We start from the raw sequence: 16,210 nt of genomic DNA, 5'->3' as shown, positions 1-16,210 counted from the left end.
TAGTTTAAAGGCCAAGAACCAATTTTTTTTAATTGAAACTTCTTTATTTTGGTCCCAAGTACATCCTTAAACACTAAAAATCTTGGGGAAATATTTCATCTTGGGAAAAAAAAAATTTTTTCGTCGATTCAACGTTGGTAACTTCAGTGTCATGTTTTTGGGGTCTTTACCCCCATTTTACTCAAAATCCAGACGTAATATCTGATTTGTGTTCAGAATATCAAAATACATGGAGAAATGGTACTCTAACGCCCGAACCCCTGAATTTGTGACTTGCAGCTTTACCCACCTTAAAAATTGTATAACTATAATGATTATTTGATTAAAAATAAAATTCTATTCTAAAATGTACAGGTGTTGACGTAACAGCAAATCAAGATGAAATTTCTGGTCATGAAACTTTCCAACTTGAGTTTGATCGAGTTACTAAAAGATGGTACATCCGTACAATGCAAGATCGTTATTGGAGCTTGGAAGCTGGCAGCGGTATTCAAGCCTCTGATCACAAACGCTCCTCAAATGCTCTCTTCGATTTGGTCTGGCAACATGAAGATGGAACAGTTGCACTTCGTGCCAACAATGGAAAGTTTTTGGGCACCAAACGTTCTGGACATTTGTACGCCAATGCTGACTCAATCAGTAATGGCGACTCGGACGTTTGCAATTATTACTTTTACCTCATGAACAGACCTGTTTTGGTTCTTCGTTGCGAGCAAGGTTTCGTTGGACCCAAAAGTGCTGCTAGTCCAAAATTAGAGTGCAATAAAGCTAGTTATGAAACAATTAGAGTTGAACGCTGCGAACGTGGAGTTGTTAGATTCAAAGGTAAGAAATCAATGGATAAAGATAATAATTTAATCAAGAATATGAACGTAAATTGTTTGCGGCATTTTCTGAAGAATTATTGAAAAGTTTTATATAAAAAAAAAGATAATTTATTCGATTTTCTACGGTGTCGAAATTAATAAGCTCGAATTTCTATGTTACCGAATTTTATAAACTAGAATTTATATTGAATTTAATTTCTATATTTAAAAAATTTTATTTAAAAGAATTCATAATTAAGGGAACTTTTATTCAGTCGAATTTTTATAAATCAGATGTTCTATTTGACCGTCTATCAAGAAATCCAATATGGAGAATAAAATAAAAAAAACTAAAAAACCCAATGTTTTTTTGAAAAAAAATATTTTTTTAAAGTCAAAAACATTTTTTTTAAGTCATCTAATCTATCTTATTGATGTATAAAATAGTTGTACTTTCATACTATGCTTAAAAGAACTTTCAATTACAAGATAGCGGACGACTTTTTTGAAAATCGTTTGGATTGGCTTCAAACTTACTACTCGGGGGTTTTCGAGGTTGCTGATTTTGAATATGAAGTTATTAACAAGGACATTTTGAATTTTTAAATGTTAACACCAGATTCGTAATCAAAGACGCAGAAAACCCCTAGATAGAAAATTTTTTTCCGATCCGATCAATTTTTAAGTCGCTATATTAGATCTGCCATTTTCAATTTTGGAAAACTGACATCGAAATCGTAGTCAGCGACTCCGAAAACCCCCGGGTAACAAGATTCAAACATATCTGATAGTTTCTTTAAAAAAAGTCCGCCATTTTGAATTTTGAAACTTTTCCGACATCTTGAGTCCACTATCTTGAAATTGAAAGTTCTTATAAGCATATTTTGAAAATACAACTATTTTATCCACCAATAAAATAGATAAAAAGACTTAAAAAAAATATTTTTTTCAAAAAAACATTGGTTTTTTTAGTTTTTTTTATTTTATTCGCCATATTGGATTTCTTGATGGACCAATTGCGATTTTGGTCTCAGAATCTGAAAGAGCGACCTCCAATACTCCCTAGAATTGACACTAAAATATCTGGTCTTTTAATGTTTTAATTCTTACATTGAAGTTAAGGTAAAAATTTTTTACATTTGGAAATAAAAATACTTAAATGTGAAAATTCGGTTCAATATAAATTCTACTTTATAAAATTCGGTAACATAGAAATGCGAGCTTATTAATTTCGAAACCATAGAAATTCCATAAAATTCAATGTGGGGAATATTCATGCGACCCTTTGTAATTGAGACCATGTTAAAATGAAAATGTTTTGTTTTGTTTATTGAAATAACAGGTCAAAATGGCAAGTACTGGCATGCAGATGGTGAAGGCGTTACGGTGGATTCTGATATGCCTTCTGAAGGATTTTATTTGGAGTTACGAGAGCCATCGCGTATATGTATAAAGTGTACAGATGGACGGTACTTGACAGCCGGAAAGAATGGAGCTTTGCGTCTTGGAGAATCAGATTACGCGTCAGCAACAAAATGGGAATTTTAACATGTATCGCATTACATATTGCCACACACCTATTACCTCTTTTTCTAAGCAAAATCGCGCCCAGTGAAGGATACGATGAAATTAAATACTGATTAAATGGCACTGACGATTTTTATGAATACACCATTCAAATTGCTAATCGGTAATATTGTACTGAGAACGTTAAACTTAAAAAAAAACAAAAACTGATGATCTTTCCTGGATTCCTATTTATAGACGATTTCTATCGACCTCGAAATCAGACTGCGATTCATTCCAATTTTTAATGCATTTTTACTATTTATATATAGTAAGGAAAGCGTCATGTCAGTCTCAATACATTGCAATCACACATATACTGACTGACATGCGGCTTCATTTGACTGTATACGCGCATTTTGTACCAAATAGATGTTACGTAACTGTAAGGTTAAGAAATACGTTTTTACAACAACGATAAAAGTCACCAAATATTAAATATTACATTTTGTGACTGACAAAATTTTTATAACAATTTTTATACATTATTAATATGGTTTTTATATGAATTTCATTTGTCATACATATGGATGGTTCATCATGTTTTTTTTAAAAACTATTTTACTGTAACGAATTCAAAACTGATTTCTGTATTCACAAGTAAAAAGTCATTTTTATTCATATATCGTTATAATTTTGCTTTAAAAGCTTTCTAAAGAGCCATTTACATGACAGAAATCAGTATTTTTTTTAGGTAATTAGTATAATATTTATTGACATTTTTGTAAAATTGAGAGACTTCACTATAAATTAAATATTTATATTTTATGGTTAAATAAAGTCTAGTAGTATTATTTTAGAACACAAATGTCATGAATATGAAGAAGAAGATTGAAAATCGTTGAGAAATTATTTAAAAAATCAGTATTAATTGCGTTAGAACGTGGGGAATCATCCATATTTTTTTATCACATTTATTCTAAATGTTATACCTGACAAATTTTCATTTTATTTGTTTATTTGACTATTCAAGTGTTCATATAATGCACTTTAAGGTCATAAAATTAATTATTATTATTATTTTTATTATTATTTTTATTAGTGACAATATTCTATTTATAGTGTAATATTCAATGCAAACAATTTTATAATTGTTTCTATACGATATATGTAAACTTAGCTTATTCACTGTGACACTTCACTTGAAGAAACCTTATCATCGTTGGCTCGCTTTTAAATAAACAAATTTCTGTCAAAAAATCTGTCTAAAAGTTCTTTCTTCCTTAAAAATTTTTTTTTTTAATAAAAGCATGCATATTTCTATTTGTTAGACTTTATAAAAAAACTCAAGCGTAACACTTAAATTACTTTTATTCTTTATATTGAACTATGTAACGGAAATGGGAGTTTTCCGTCGAAATAATTTTAAATTCGAAATAAATCTTCAACATTTGGGTTTTTGTTTTATATGATCTTTTTGAAAATAGCGCGCGGTCCACCGTAAAAAATCTTGTCTTGTTTTACAAAATTTTACAAATAAATACATAATCAAGTTATTTATAGCTATTTTTCTATATAAAAAATTACAGTTACCTTTAAATATATATATAGGATAAAAAAAGAGCGATTTAAAAATATTTAAATTTAAATCCAATGCCTGTACTTATGAATAGAAAATTTTAATTAACAAAATTTTTTAAAATAAATTGAATTGAAATTATCGTATCGTAATCTTAGGTATTATCATATTTTTATTTTTTGATTTATTTGTTATATAATTAATATATATATAATATAATTTAATATAATATAGTGTAATGTAATATAATTGAATAATAATAATTATAATATAATATAATTATTATATAATGAATATAATTTTATATTTAATAAAATAAATTTGATAAAATAAACAAGTTGTAAATTCAGATGTTCATTACATGAACATTTTGCTTCCTCTTTACGATCAGCAAAAAAATTTGCTTCCTCGTGGAGAAAGCAAAATTTTATTGCCAAAATGTGATTTTGATTTTTTAACTTTCATTAATTCTTTAAATTTACCTCAAATGTATACGTTATATATACCGTGGATGTACCAGTTACCGTCCATGTCCCAGTTTCCGTCCATTTTACAAATATCTCGTATAGTAATTTAAATTATTTTTTAACAATAATTTATTCCTTTTGGCCCACAATCGACTTATTAGTTTAAGTAAACAAATAAAAGAAAATAATTTTTTTATAAATTTTATTTTGAAAATTAAACTGGACGGAAACTAGGTCTTAGGTGGACGGTAACTGGGACATCCACGGTATCGATCGATTCGTCTTGACGTAAGGAATACAATTATTTCATATATAAACTTCAATTTAAAAAATCACAAAATTTTATAGCCAAAATGTGAATTTTTTATTTTTTAACTTTCATTAATTTTTTAAATTTACCTCAAATGTATACTTTATATATATATCGATCGATTCGTCTTCACGTAAGAAATACGATTTTATTATATATAACCTTAAATTTTTCTATTTAAAAATTTTTTTTGGGGTAGTTTTCAAAATCCTTTGGTCAGATTTGAGATATTAATATGATAAATGAGCCTACCAAATTTTATCTAAATCCATTAAAACCTGTTAAAGTTATCTTCTAAACAAAAAAGGGATCCACACACACACACACACACACACACACATACATACATCCGGACAATTGATCAGGATCTCATATAACATGTTTCTATAAAGAAAAAATTTGTTTTCGCCACTTTGAAAAGTTTTATAAACGAAAGGACTACAAAGCTTCCTCCACGAGGAAGCAAAAACTTTCAACAATAGATGTATATCTTGATAGAATTCATATTTAAACGAAAAACGGAAATTTCCGATAATTAACGAGCGAACCTGATTTAAACGAATTGCGCGAATTATAACACGAATAACAGGCAGTGCAATATAGCGATTGCGAGTGAGCGGTGTGCGTCCACAGTAAAATTGTTGAACATTCTTTATATACATAAATATATTATATTCGCGAGTTTGAATATTTGTATAATTAATAATTTTTTTGTTTTTTAAATAAACTCTATTACGTTTATTTATACCTTTTTTATTATATGCAAAATACATTATAGATCCTCTGTTCACCTCGTGGTATAGTTCCACCTCAGTGTTTCACGAGGATCCTTTTCTTTAAATAATACTGGTTTTCCATCAACCTATTGTTGAAAGTTTTTAATTTTATTAGTTTTTATATTTTTTATTAATAAAAAATATTGTCATTTTGTTGGCAAAATATTTTTATTATTGTTTCACTTATAAAATACTGTACATGATTTTATTTATTAGATATATTATTTCTACATTCTTCCTAAAACAATTCTGAATTCTTGGTGTCATCTTTCAATTGTCCATATTTCCAATCAATTCAAACCACTGCCTTAGAGCGTCACTTAAAATATCAGGCAGAGCTTTTATATCTCTCAGTATCATGTAGAAAGGGAATGGAAAATGTTCCATGTAAGACTGGATAACAAGAGGTTGTCCAATTTTTGCAATAGGCATTCGAATATCAAGAATGGATTCCTTCAGAAAAATAAATTATTATTTATCATTCAGTTTTTAAAGAATCATCATTTTTCTATATTTCCATGTTCTCTTAAAGAATGAAAACATAAATTTCGCAAATTTTTAAAAATAATAAATTACCTTATTCTTTTGATTGTCAATTACAATAAATATTGTAAAAACGCCAGATAACCTCGCCCTGCGTACTGCATAATTCATTCTGTTTTTTCCCTCTGAAAATATTCCCCTACCATCCGACAGTATGACAAGTAATTTAGCATTTTCCACTGAATCATTTTGCGTATTAAATATATCAATACTGTAATCTACCAACTGAGGAACTTTGGTTTTGGTTTGTTCAAATCTCATTTTCTGCATCAATCTGAAAGATACATTAAAATAGAAAGATTAGATATTTTTTTTCAAACAAAAAAAATTCTGTAAAATAAGAATTTAGTGCCTAAAAATTTTGTTAAGTAAATATTCGTTTAAAAAAAATACAGTTAAAGGCTATTTCAAAAAATGAAAATTTATCTAAAAAATGATTATATCTAATAAAATTCTTTAAATTGAAAATTTTAACTAATTATTTTTATGAAATATTATGGAATTTTATGCCTAAAAGTTGATAATATTTATGAATTTGTTAATTTTTTTGTGTATTTTTAAAAATCACTATCTATACAAAATTTTATATTTAAAACTCTTTAATTAGTTACGCTCTACTCTCTCCTATATATTTTTTCCAAATGATGTTACATTGATTATATTCATAAAATAATAATTAATATAAATATTTTAGTTTTCAAATAAAATTTTAATTTAGATATTTTTATTATTAAAAATTTGTCGAATTAAAATTCAGGATTGACACAAAAATATTATTTTTTGTTTTTCCCTGACTTTTCCCTAATTTGCAGTCAAAATTAAAACTTTTCCCATGACTCTAATGAAAATATTTCAAGAGGTCAATTCAAATCAAATATTTCAATTACAGGTCTCGGATTGTAGGATTTTTTCAACTTTTTTTTTCAATTGAATTACTAAAAAAATATATTAACTTGAATTGTTTGCAGAATCAATTATTTTCAGTAATTTAAAACAAATTCTTCGAAAATTACATGATTTAAAACAGTTTTCAACTGAAAATTCACTAAAATTCACTTCTTGTCTAAAGTTTTTAAAACAATTTCAGCAATTCAAAATTAAAGTTTCAATTTATAATCTCCTGAAATTCAATTATTATATCTCAAAACTCAAACTCTTCTAAAATACAATTAAATTTTTAAATTTTTTATTTAAAATTCTTTGTTGAGTAATTTAATTTTAATAATTTTAATCAAGATTTTTGAAAATTCAATTATTTAAAATATTTTCCAAATCAAAATTCTCCAATGTTTAATTATTGCTTAAATCTTATAAAACATATAACTTTAATCAAGTTTTTCAAAAATTCAATTACATAAAAAAATATGAAGAATACAATTATTTCTAAAAATCTTTACTTCAACTCTATCAAAATTCAATTATTTAGAACATATTTCAGTTAAAAATTCTCTAATATTCATTTATTGTATCAGTTTAATTCGGTGGTTTAAAAAGAAAAATTCTTGAAAATATTTTTGTGAAAAACATTTTTATTAAGGAATTAATAAATTTTATTTTATTTCTAATAACAAATTGTTAATAATAATAAAGTAATTATAAACTAATTAAATTTATTCAAAAAATTAGGTAATTAACAATTTTAATTAATTAAAAGAGGACTTTTTAGACTTTTCTTGTAATTGTAAATCAACTAAAATGACGTTTTTTCTTTCAAAAGTCGATCCAAGGCCTAAAGTTATAAAAATGTAAGACAATTTTTAGAAGCAAAAGTTTGAATTGAAAATTTCAAAAATTATAATTTTAGTAGCATTTTTAGATGATATTTTTCCAGTACTTTTCATAAAATTCTGACTTTCCCTGATCCGTGGCAACCCTGAAATTTCTTCTTTGAATTTTGATATTTCTCTTTTTAGATAAAAAAAAAATTAACAAAAAAGTATTATGTATTAATTTATTAATATTGAAAAAATTTATTAAAGTGAATTTACATTATTTCAAATATTTACTTTCGGCCACTCAAATTAGTCATTCGACTTATTGATAGTTTTTTTTTTTATTTTATTGTTATTTTTGTGACATTTGAAAACAGATACTTATACAAATGTTCAAAAATTACCTCATTTTTTCGAAAATAAAATCTAATAAATCACAAGAATTTACAGTAAAATAAAAATGATTGAAATTAAAATTCAATTCATAAGAAATTCTACCAATTTATAACTGAAAATCTTACCTCGCTCCACTTTCTTGAGTAAAAACTTCTCCAAGAGGATGTAAAACATTTATATCTTCACCAAAGCTAATTACACCAAGTTCACCAGCTTCCAAGTACGTCATTGCTTTGCTTATTAATGAAAGTGACTCAAATGCTATTTCCTTGGAATCATTGTCTACCATACTACTCGAATCGTCAATTGCCAAAACGATTTGATAGTTTCTTTTGGATGGCTTTGTTCTTCTCAACCAGATTTTATCCTTTCTAAATTGACTTGCTATGTAGGGGATAATTTTACGCATGTTGATTCGCTTTCCTGTTTTATAATCACCTTTCAAGCGTGAGGCATGTGTTGGTTCTAAAACTAATCTCAGTTTTTCAGCAAGTTCCCTTGCTGCAGTGTCAGTAATTGAGCTTACAGCATTCCATGTAGTTATTGCTTCTTGTGTTGATGGTTCTGTTCTCCAATGAGCTAAAACTTGTTTGACTTCATCTCTTGTACGTTCAAATACTTCTAAATTGGAAACATTTTCCAATGATAAATTTGCCAAATTTGTAAAGAAGGCCGAATCTGCCCCTCTTGCAACTGTTGTTGTTTCTACAATTGGTAGGTCGGAATCTACTTCCATTTGTTCAATTTCGTTTTTAGCTGCTGAAGACGAGTTTCCTTTACTTTTATCTTCACTAGTTGATACTTGTTCCGGCTTCTGAATATGATTGGTTTTTTCTTCAATTATTTCATCTTCGTGAAGCATATTTATGTCTATTGGTTCTTCATTTTCTTCATTTTCCGCATCCATTGTAATCTTCGTAGCTTGTTTTTTAACTTGATCCTCAGTTGCTGCATCGACTGCACAACGATTGTAAGTTTCTTTACTATCAACATGTCGAAAATTAGTTTCTTTAGTTTCATTAGTTTCATCATTTAATTCTTTGTCGTCGAGATCTTCATGCTCATTTTGACGTTCCTGAATATTTGTTTTCGTTTTCTTCATCATTGGTTCATTTTCCTCCATTAGAGACATATTTTTGTTATCCATTTCTTTTAGTGACTTTCGTTTTTTGCTTTTATTTTCTTCATTATTTCTTTTATCAGTTTGAGCTCCACCTTCATCCAAAGCAGTTTCGGTTTTACCTGAACCTTGATGAGATTCGCCTGTACCGTAATCATTTTGGGAATTTTGAATATTCTCCCTTTGTGACTTCTTTTCTTCATTTTCTTGATTCACGGAATTCTGAGTTCCTTCTGTTTCAACATCCACCTGCATTCCATTTTCCGCTTTTCCATCGAAATCGTTAATATTAACTTGATTTTCTGAATCATTTTCTTCAGCAGCGACTTCAGAATCTTCAGCAGGAACTTCACTTTCCATTGGAGCAGCTTCAATATTTTTGTCTGAAGGTTCATCTTCAGGGTCTGATTCAACTTCATCTCGTTCATTATTCTCAGTGTCTTCTTTAGTAACGTCTTCTATATCTTCCTTAGCTTCATCATCTGGAGGTAAAACTGGTTCTTTCATATTATCAATGTCAAATAAATCTTCTTCTTGTTTTTCTTGATCTACCGCTTCATTGTCTTCATTGTCTAAATTAATATCATCGGGTAAATCAAGTGCATCGGGTTCTATTTCCGGTTGTTGATTACCATGATACGGATCTATTTGATCATCATTAATGTCCGGTTCATTTAATTCTGATATCTCCTCTTTCTCTTTATATTCCTTGGATTCCTTAGACAATGCTTCATCATTATTTTTGGCACCCATTGTCTCATCATCAAGTTCCTCTCCTTTTCCAGCATTATCATCTTCATTTAAATTTTCCTCATTTTTATTTTCTTCTTTCTCATCATCACTCCATAATTCTTTATCTTGTTGATTTTCTCCCTCATTTGTTTCTCCCATTTCTTTATCTAAATCACCATCATCGTCATCATCATTATCACTATTTTCATTGTCATTTTCTCCCTTTTCAATGTCTTGCAATTTACCTTCAAAATCTTCGGACATGTCGATACCTTTTTCTTCTTCCGGACATGATTTATTATCCATATCTTGTTCTTCTTGATCTTTAGATTTAGCTTCTTCCAATTGATCTTCACTTTCAATTCTGTCAGAAACATCTTGAACTCCTTCTTCATTGCTTAGACCCATTCCGCCTTTTCCCGTATTTTCTTGAGAACCTTCTTCACCATTGGGATCAATGTCGAGATCAAGATTTTTTGGTATGCAAAAACCATTGGTGGCCAAATCGAGAAAAACATTCAATTGCAAATGAAGCATTTTAGATGTCAATCGTAAACTGGCAATTTGTTCGTTTAAATAGAATTGAGTGTACAGTAAATATTGTTCCAGTAGAGGTAGATATTTCTTAATCATTTGAAAATATAAGTTTGCGTGTACTGTGTCTGAATTGTGAATCATCAATATCAATTTGTTAAAGTTGGTAAAAATATCTTCTAAATTCATTTCTGTTATTTTGTACTTTAGTGATTTAAGCATTTCACTGAAAATATTCTTCTGATCTAACAATTCATTTGTAGAAAAGGAAATTACATTTTCTTGATTTTCTTCCTCTAATTTATTCAACACTATAAGAAATACGTCAGTTAACATTTTTTCAAACGAATTTTTATCAAAACTTTCCATTTGTTGAACACTGGATTTATTTTCAAATTCATTTAATTCTTGTAAGTTATTAGAAATTCTTTTATTAATATATTTAATATTTTTAAACAAAGGATGATTGAAATTTCCAAATGCTTTTTCAATTTCAGTTAATTTAATTTGCAAATTTTCCAGACTTTTGTAACTTTTAGTTAAATAATTAAAATGTTCCATTGTCAAAATTGGAACAAATTCCTCACAATTGTAAATATTATGAAATATTTTATTAAATTGATTAGAAATGGTCTTTACTAAATTGGAATAATTCTCAATGACGGAATTTATATTCGAATCTTCTTTAGTGTTGTAAAGAATGGGGAGAGTGATTTCTTCCAAGTCATAGGGCTCGTTTTCTTCAATATCAGATTTAGATGGACAAGCGTTGAGATAAAGTTGTAATTGTTCTAAGTTTGATTGTAAAAATATTAACAATTCCTTAAAGGATTTGGCAATTTTGAATAAATCTTGTTGCTTCGGAAGATTGTCTTTTACTTTTAGGCTTGCGATTTGAGAACGAAGAGCTACAAAGTATTTTATTTCTCGTACCAGAGTTCTTTTTTGTTCGTTCGCCATCAATAGCATGTGAGCCGAGTAACCTTTAAATCGTTCAACATTTAAGGGATTTAAATCTTTATGTGCATTCGATAAGATTTGAGTTAAAGCAATAAATTCGGCAATTGCTTTTTGGTAATAATTTTCACATCCGTTCCATTGTTCTATCATCGATTTATCTGCATCCGATGTAAAATTTCTCAAAGCTGCGTTTAAATCCACAGGAGATATCATCAAATCAATGACAGTATCTCGTTTATTTTTCCAAGCTAAAATTCCAATTCTATAGGAAATTCCCAAATGAGCTATTGTTTTAAAGTAATCGGACAATGCTTTCTTTTTTTGCTGCAGTACACTTTTAGCATGTGAAATTTGCTTTGGTTTTGGTAATGTGTTATCAATTTCTAATTTCTTCAAATTAGCACTACGTTCCATATAATCTTCAACTAAATTCTCGAGATTTAGTCGAATTTCAGAGTACTTCGATGTGACAATTTCGGTTTTTATTTTATCTAACAGATCTCTTGGCAGAATTTTATGATTGATTAATTCCGTTGGAAGGATAAAAACATCCGAATTTATTTCATGTTTATCTTTTAAAACATTGTTTATTACACCATTTGTAGACTTTACAACTAGGCAATTAGTTACATTCTCTTTTAATTCTTTTTCATATTCCTTAATAAATTTGTGTAAAGTTTTGTGAGACTTGGCAATTGTTTCTTTCACAGCCCAATAACTGATGTCATTCCAGCGAGTAATTTTGACAAAGTCCTTGAGCTTCTTTTCAATTGGATTTCGTATACTATTAATTTTTGTATTTACATCGTTTGTAAATTGTTTGTAGTAGTTGTACACATTCCACGTTATAGACAATACATCGTCTCTCTCTGGACTGGAATTAAAATGGAAAGCATGACAGTGGAAAGTTAAAAGCAATTCAAGCCTGGCTTCAAATTCCACAAGAGGAGATTTAGAAATGAAATAGTGAAGGACCTCTATTAATTTTTCTGGAGAAAGTTCTTCATTCACGACATTTTGGTCATCAAAATAGTCAACTTCGTCTGGGTTATAAGTTTTAGTGATGTAACTTTCCAGCAAAATGTACAGCCAAAAGCACCATTTTGCACTTTGAGATTGAAGTCTCTGGAATGTGACGTTTAAACAATCCTTCCAGGATGATAGTTCAAGTTTCCTCCAAGAAATTATCTGTTGTGTGAGTAGAGACATGTGTTCAAAAAGACTAACATCTTTGTGAGCATTTTCTTCCCATTCTTTCATTTTCACTAGCAATAATTCTAAACCAGTTAGGAATCTTGAAATAGAAGAAGTTATTGGAAACTCGAGGATTCTCTTGATCACAGTTCGAATAGCTCTCAATGTTGGATGTTCAGGCCATTCATTTAGTAGAAGAGAAATTTTATCGAAGACATTTCTCAATAATGATACACACAAAGTTACTTCAGCTATGTTGCTGTCTTTATAAAAATCAAATGATGTTTTCTGATTCAATAATTTTTTTCCCTGACTAATAGATAGTGTAGTGTGTGTTAAATAATTTAAACTAGAATACAACTTTTGGGAAATTTTCGAACTTAATGACGCTGTCACATTGTCTAATAATAATCCAACTGTGTTGTAACGTATAAGCAGTGGATTGACATAATCTGGAGTTTTACATTGCAAAGAGTTCTTCAGCCAATTGGAAGTCGTGCAAAATATCAAAATATTCGAATACAATCGATTAACTTCCTGAATATCGTTAACTGAAAGCAGAACGGGACTGCGTTCTTTGGTTCTAACTTCTATAAACTCTTCCTGAGCATCAATTCCAAAATCATTGAAATCTTTATCTTTATAAGTGGGGAAGAGATTCTCCAGCTCTAATTTTATTTCTTCCTCTTCTTTCATTTGAGATCCATGAATTTGAGAACGGTTTTTATACACACTCTCCTTCTCGATTTCTCGCTTGAGAATTTCCTTCTCCTGCTGTTTCCAAATTAAAATAATTTGATGCATTATTTCACTTAATTTAATCCACAAAGATTTTGATAATGTTCCGTTTAATAAAATATAATTATTCAATTCATGTAAGCCAGACAATGTGATTTTAAATTGTTCCCTAAAAGAATCAGTTTGTAAATTTTTATTAATAAGTTCTCTAGTAGAATCGAGTGTACAAAAATTGACTAAATCAAGTAAACATGATTGTTGAGGATAAATAGTAGGGAAGGAAATCATTTTTTCAATTAAATCTTCGACAGTAGCGTCTTGATGATTTGTCAAAGTTTTAGAAATTAGTCGTTGAATATGATTTTTCATCATATCAATTCCATGTTTCATGTCAGATAATGCTGCAAATGCAGGTAAAATGAGATCGGGATAAGATGACAGGAAGCGACTTTCAATTCGATCAATGAATTGTTCCAATGATTCTTGCCATGTTTCGGTTCTGAGTACAACTCTTTCTGCTGTCTTAATATCTGCATTTTTGTTGTTCATAAAATCGATGAAAACTTTTGAAAGCTCTAAAACATGATTTTGAATAACGTGAAAACTACCTAAAGTGTTACGTAAATTTTCAAAATCTTTGACGAGAATTAAGAAATCTGTATTAGCGGGTCGATAAGCTTTCTTTGTTTTAAGAATTTCTCGTTCAGCAAGAATATTATTTATAGTCGGTTCTATTTCCATGAAACGAGAATGCGAATTCTGAATTTGTTTGTCGCCAAAAATACGAGATTCTAAAATTTTAGTATAAAACGTACATTTTAAATCCTTAATATCTTCTTCGGCGTATTCAAGTTTTCGTTCAATTTTATAAAGTGGATCAACATATCCCAGCGAAGTAAATAAAGAAGTTTGAACATAACCAAACAATGCCCACGCTTTACCTCGTTTAAATATCTTATGTTCAGTTTCGGGTTCAATTTTTAATTCTTTAAGAATTTCATTAAATTCCGACAAAAGATTTTTTTCTTTATCACACAAGTTCAATTGTTCTGCAAGCTGCAATTTCTGGCTCAATGTTAAAAAGTAATCGCCACATGTGAATAGCATTTTTTGATCGTTTAATAGACTATCAAATTTTAAACAATTAAATGATACACTATTTCTCCATAATAAAATGTTGAGTTTTTTAAGTTGATTTATGCGTGATTCATGTGCACCGAGAGAAGGCATTGAAAGAACAGATGTTTCATTTTTGGTTTGAGATTTATTCAATAATAATTCCAGTATTAAATTCAGCAATGCAGGCGTAGAACGAGATTTTTCCTCCATCTAACAGAAAAAGGTAAGTTCTTATTATCGAGTTTTGATAGTAAATGTTTATAAAAACAAATTTTACAGTGGAATTTTATTTAATTTTTGGGTGAAAAAAGATATTTTAATAACTCAAAAAGTATTAGCTCATTTTTTTTAAAGAGACGTAAAAATATTTTTTGCACTTAAGAGAATATTCGTGAAATCAAATTCTAAATTGTCGTATTTCTATAGTCTATATTAATTTTCATATCAAAGAATTATAATTTTAACCGCATTAATTAATTCATAAAAATTTCTATTTAACCCTTTTAGTCACGCAATTAGAATAATAAACAAAACATTCTAAACGTTATAGGGGTCACTGAATACGAATCTGAAGTCAGATTTGCAAAATTTAAAAATCCAAAATATCGGATCAAATATGTCGGACGAAAAATTAAAAATCACACAGATTGGCTTAACCCTTTAAGGCCCGAATTATTTCCACCGATTCAATTTTGACTACACTTAGTATCTAAGGGTTTTTGGGGTCGCTGATTACGAATTTGAAGTCAGAATTTAAAAATTCAAAATGGCGGATCCAATATGGCGGACGACTTTTTGAAAATCTAATGGAATTCGCTTGAAACTTGTTACTTGGGGGTTTTTGGGGTCGCTGATTACGAAATGGGTATTAGTTTTTCAAAATTCAAAATGGCGGACAAAAAAATTAAAAACCAAACGGATTTGCTTGAAATTTGTTACTCGGGGGTTTTTGGGGTCGCTGATTACGAATCTGATGTCGAAATTTAAAAATTCAAAACGGAGGATCCAATATGGCGGACAAAAAATTAAAAACCAAACGGATTTGCTTGAAACTTGTTACTCGGGGGTTTTTGGGGTCACTGATTACGAATCTGATGTCGAAATTTAAAAATTTTAAATGGCGGATCCAGTACTATAAACAAAATTCAAAATTACGGTAAACAGGCACTTTATTTATAGGGCCGTCTTCTTTTGTAAGCATTTGATGAAAAATATATTTATCTTTTTTTTACTTGTTGGTATTGTTGGGCCTGGATCACATTCAGAACTTTCTTTACTCTTAAATTTACTTTACCATGTATCCGTTTTTTGGACACTTGTTCAGTATTGTCAGTGTCTTCCTCAACACTGTCTTGGTCAGAATCTGAAATTTGTTCTTTTTCAGCATGCAGATAATCCTCATTATTTAATGACGTAAAATCAGCTTCTGATTCGTAGTTTTCATTATTATCTGAAAGGGAATATTTCGTCTGAAAGTTATTACTCGCATGATTTAGGGAAAAATACATTTTCTTATAACTAAGTAAACTAGCTTTTTAGCGACTAAAGCATCAATATAAACAACCGTTATAACATTAGTGCGCTTGGCTCGAACTGTCAAAAACAAAGGACAGTCAACTTTCTAGTCTACCTTTTAATTTTTTATATAACTATTGTTATTTGTTTTTAATAATTTAATTTTAATTTTAACGACTAAAGTGTTAATGGAAACAACAACA

At 28.8% G+C, this 16,210-nt stretch overlaps 2 protein-coding genes across 2 annotated transcripts in view; one reads left to right on the top strand and one right to left on the bottom strand.

Moving 5' to 3' along the window:
• The window catches only part of LOC127287929 (protein singed), a 38,803-nt gene extending 35,231 nt beyond the window's left edge, over positions 1 to 3,572 (top strand). Inside the window, exons 7-8 of the mRNA XM_051315081.1 lie at positions 355 to 825; positions 2,149 to 3,572. Coding sequence (XP_051171038.1) covers positions 355 to 825; positions 2,149 to 2,354 — 677 coding nt within the window. The 3' untranslated portion in view covers positions 2,355 to 3,572. The remainder of the gene's footprint in view (positions 1 to 354; positions 826 to 2,148) is intronic.
• A 2,021-nt stretch (positions 3,573 to 5,593) lies between these two features.
• Positions 5,594 to 16,210, bottom strand: part of LOC127287928 (midasin) — a 152,342-nt gene continuing 141,725 nt past the window's right edge. Inside the window, exons 6-8 of the mRNA XM_051315080.1 lie at positions 8,221 to 14,702; positions 6,021 to 6,261; positions 5,594 to 5,897 (exon numbers count right to left, since the gene is read on the bottom strand). Of these exons, the coding sequence (XP_051171037.1) occupies positions 5,715 to 5,897; positions 6,021 to 6,261; positions 8,221 to 14,702 (6,906 nt within the window). The 3' untranslated portion in view covers positions 5,594 to 5,714. The remainder of the gene's footprint in view (positions 5,898 to 6,020; positions 6,262 to 8,220; positions 14,703 to 16,210) is intronic.

Source organism: Leptopilina boulardi, unplaced genomic scaffold, assembly GCF_019393585.1.
Source record: "Leptopilina boulardi isolate dan_hultmark-lab unplaced genomic scaffold, ZJU_Lbou_2.1 LbouV2_377, whole genome shotgun sequence".
NCBI lineage: Eukaryota > Metazoa > Arthropoda > Insecta > Hymenoptera > Figitidae > Leptopilina > Leptopilina boulardi.
The sequence above is the reverse complement of the archived record's forward strand: the minus strand, read 5'-3'. Positions and strand labels throughout refer to the sequence as shown.